This window comes from Rhinopithecus bieti, unplaced genomic scaffold (assembly GCF_001698545.2).
Source record: "Rhinopithecus bieti isolate Rb0 unplaced genomic scaffold, ASM169854v2 scaffold_34310, whole genome shotgun sequence".
Lineage (NCBI taxonomy): Eukaryota > Metazoa > Chordata > Mammalia > Primates > Cercopithecidae > Rhinopithecus > Rhinopithecus bieti.
The window spans coordinates 18,100-21,850 of NW_016814622.1; the positions used below are offsets into that span (position 1 = coordinate 18,100).

General features: G+C 42.3%; 1 protein-coding gene across 4 annotated transcripts in view; it reads right to left on the bottom strand.

Annotated features, from left to right (window-relative positions):
* The window catches only part of LOC108514975 (MAPK/MAK/MRK overlapping kinase-like), a 59,223-nt gene that overhangs the window by 17,033 nt on the left and 38,439 nt on the right, over nt 1-3,751 (bottom strand). For 3 of the 4 annotated variants that reach the window (XM_017851532.1, XM_017851531.1, XM_017851533.1), the window contains exon 3: nt 684-773. The exons of the other annotated variant lie outside the window; for it this stretch is intronic. In XM_017851532.1, coding sequence (XP_017707021.1) covers nt 684-773 — 90 coding nt within the window. The remainder of the gene's footprint in view (nt 1-683; nt 774-3,751) is intronic. 4 annotated transcript variants of the gene reach the window in all.

The window sequence follows — 3,751 nt, forward strand, 5'->3', positions numbered from 1 at the left end:
AAAAAAAAAAAAAAAAAAGAAATGACAACTGGCAGGGACAGAGTGAGAATGTACAATCCCTGAAATAACACAACAGTGCTTTTCCAGTAGGTCAAAATTCACACTCAAGACCTCAGCAGCCTAACTGAGCTCCAGGAGATGAACTGTTTGCATGACGGATGCTTTTATGATGTGGAGTCACCTAAATGAAGGTATTTCCACATTAAGAATCAGATGCTGGCTGGGCGCAGTGGCTCATGTCTGTAATCCCAGCATTTTGGGAGGCCAAGGTGGGTGGATCACCTGAGGTCAGGAGTTTGAGACCAACCTGGTCAACATGGTGAAACCCCATCTCCACTAAAAATACAAAAAATCAGCCGGGCGTGGTGGCAGGCGCCTGTGATCCCAGCTACTCAGGAGGCTGAGGCAGGAGATGGCTTGAACCAAGGAGGTGGAGTTTGTTGTGAGCCGAGATTGCGCCACTGCACTCCAGCCTGGGTGACAGAGAGACTCCTTCTCAAAAAAATAAAAAAAAAAAGAATCAGATGTACATTTTCCAAATAAAATGTGATGTAAGATGAAGTAAAATGGTTACTCTCTGAGCTACAAAGCAAATATTCAAAATGTCTACCATGGTTTTCTTCCTTAAAAAGAGATTATTTTCATCAAATTTAGATAACTTTTCAAGCTCCAAATATACTTACAAAACCACTTCATGCAACGTAAGAATGTTTGGGTGCGGATTCAGGCGCCTCAGTGCTTGGATCTCTCGTAGGTTGTTGACTTGCTCAACGCTATCGTGTAGGTAAAAATGGACAGCTCATTCACAGTTTAGGTCAACTTCAAAATTAGAGTTACTTATTATCCAGGATCACAATTTTAAAACTCACAAATATTTCAAGCAAGTTAATCAGCTTTTATTTCTTCCATTAGAAACTGCAGTTAAGCTATACCTCATTGCTGTATTAAAAAACAAAGTTCTTATAGCTAGAACACATGTTAAAATTTTTCCCATCTAAGATCCTGAAATAATACTTGGTAGTTTATTTTACAGATTAACAAACATAAAAACAGACATTAAAACTTATGATTAAATTTATTAATAAGATTAATAATTAAGATTTAGTCTTCAGTTTATAGATACACTATCTGAAAATGAGCACTTCAAAGTTCCAAGAAAAGACCCACCCCTCTTTTTTTTTTTTTTTTGAGACAAAGCCTCACTGTCATCCAGGCTGGAGTGCCATGGTGCAATCATGTCTCACTGGAGGCTCAGGTGATCCTCCCACTTTAGCTTCCTGAGCAGCTGGGACCACAGGTGCATCCCACTATGCCCTCTCAAACTCCCAGGCTCAAATGATCTGCCCGCCTCGGCCACCCAAAGTACTGTGATTACAAGTGACAGCCACTGTGCCCAGCCTCTTTCTTATCTTTAGTGATGCTATACTCTTTTCGATTGCTTTTTTTTTTTTTTTTTTGAAACGGAGTTTCCCTCTTGTTGCCCAGGCTGGAGTGCAATGGTGCGATCTTGGCTCACTGCGACCTCTGCCTCCCGGGTTCAAGCAATTCTCCTGCCTCAGCCTCCCAAGTAGCTGGGATTACAGGTGCCTGCCACCATGCCTGGCTAATTTTTGTATTTTTAGTAGAAATGGAGTTCACCATGTTGGCCAGGCTGGTCTCAAACGCCTGGCCTCAGGTGATCTACCCATCTTGGCCTCCCAGAGTGCTAGGATTACAAGTGTGAGCCACCACGCCCGGCCCTCTTTTCCATTTCACTCACCTGGTGACAAGCACTCTCTTGGCAGGTCTTATTGCAGGCTCTTCTTTATGAAGACCACTCTGGCAATACAAATCATGCCAATACAGTGCAATCAGGTCCAAGGTCTGAGGCTGGCTGTTACTGCCCTCTAGACAGACCTCTTTTGAGAATGCCACTTCATTACGGTAGGCCTATGGGGTCACATCTAATTGAATAATTCAATTCACCAGAAACTGTCATCTCAGGGGCTCCAAAAGGAACTAATTGTGGGACTACTTTTTCAATTGGCAAATTCTGTTCTATCAACTTTTAACATATAGTGGAAAGCTCAACATTTTGTTTGGTTATTTGAAGAGTAGTTTTACCCAGCAGTATAGGTGTAGTTTTAAATCAGTATGGCTGAGGCTGGGCATGGTCACTCATGCCTGTAATCCCAGCACTTTGGGAGTCCAAGGTGGGTGGATTACCTGAGGCCAGGAGTTCCAGACCAGCCTGGCCAACATGGTGAAACCCCGTCTCTACTAAAAATACAAAAATTAGCTGGGCACAGTAGCACGTGCCTGTAATCTCAGTCACTTGGGAGGCTGAGGCAGGAGAATGGCTTGAACCCAGGAGGCGGATGTTGCAGTAAGCCAAGATTGTGCCATTGTATTCTAGCCTGCGCAACAGAGTGAGACTCCATCTCAAATACATAAATAAATAAATAAGTCTGAATATTTTAAGTCACTCTCATGTTAGCCAACAAATAGAAACCTGATATTTAAGAAAAGCCTGAAAACAGAATAGCCTGAAGAGTCTAAGAATATTTTGGACTAAAAGTTCTATCCCCCATTTTCATTACTATCCTGTATTTCCTCCCTCACATCCAAGTTGGTATTCAAAGTGTTAGCAACTTGCACCCCAGATCCACAACCAATCAGAAAAGACACAGCCAACCATGCTGGAGCCGGATCCTCAAGGTGGCCAGAACTAGGGAGTGCTGAACAAGGGGTCCAGGCGACACTCAGGAGCGTCAGGACAGCAGCTATTTACCAATGAATACAAATCATTCAATATTCTACAACACACAGAACAGAAAAAAAAAAAAAAAAAAGTCCAGGCCAAAATGCCAACAGTGTTGAGATAGAGAAATCCTGCTTCAGGTGGAAAGAGTTAACAAGCTAGCAATAGTTCCAATTTTGAACACCCAATCTGAAAACTTAGGTTTTAGAACTGGGCAGCCAAACAGCCATACTATTTAGACAAATATCCACTCTTCTCATCTGTATTAGGAAAACCAGTTATCACACCCCAAAACATATTTTGCTTAATGGAGACAGGATTCTTTCATATCTCCACAGGCATTCACTGAGAAATAATGAACTAAGACAAACATTTAGAAAGGCACATTTTCCTGGATATTACTAGATACCAGGATCTAGCAATTGTTCAAGTAACAGTGATTAGTAAAATTCAAATCAACTCTATCCCCTCTATCAAAATCATGAAAAAAAATCTTAAAAAAACCTGGAAGTAACTACTTTTCTTTGCCTTGGAGTTGCGTTGAATTTTGTGGTCAGGTGACATTCAGTTTGTTTTTGTTTATTGTTCTGTTGGAAACAAAATATCACAGAACTGAACGTAAGAGGAATGTAGGCAGCCTTTGCTCCAAAAAGAACCAGATGACATTTACCATAAGTGGAATCTACAAAGGGAACAAATTATGATCACCAGGACTTAGACTTTTAAAAAAAATTTAAAGATCGGCCGGGCTCATTGGCTCACGCCTGTAATACCAGCACTTTGGGAGGCCGAGGCGGGCAGATCACGAGGTCAGGAGATGGAGACTATCCTGGCTAACACGGTGAAACCCCACCTCTACTAAAAAATACAAAAAATTAGCTGGGTGTGGAGATGGGCGCCTGTAGTCCCAGCTACAGGAGAATGGCGTAAACCCAGGAGGTGGAGCTTGCAGTGAACCGAGATCGCGCCACTGCACTCCAGCCTGGGTGACAGAGCGAGACTCTGTCTCAA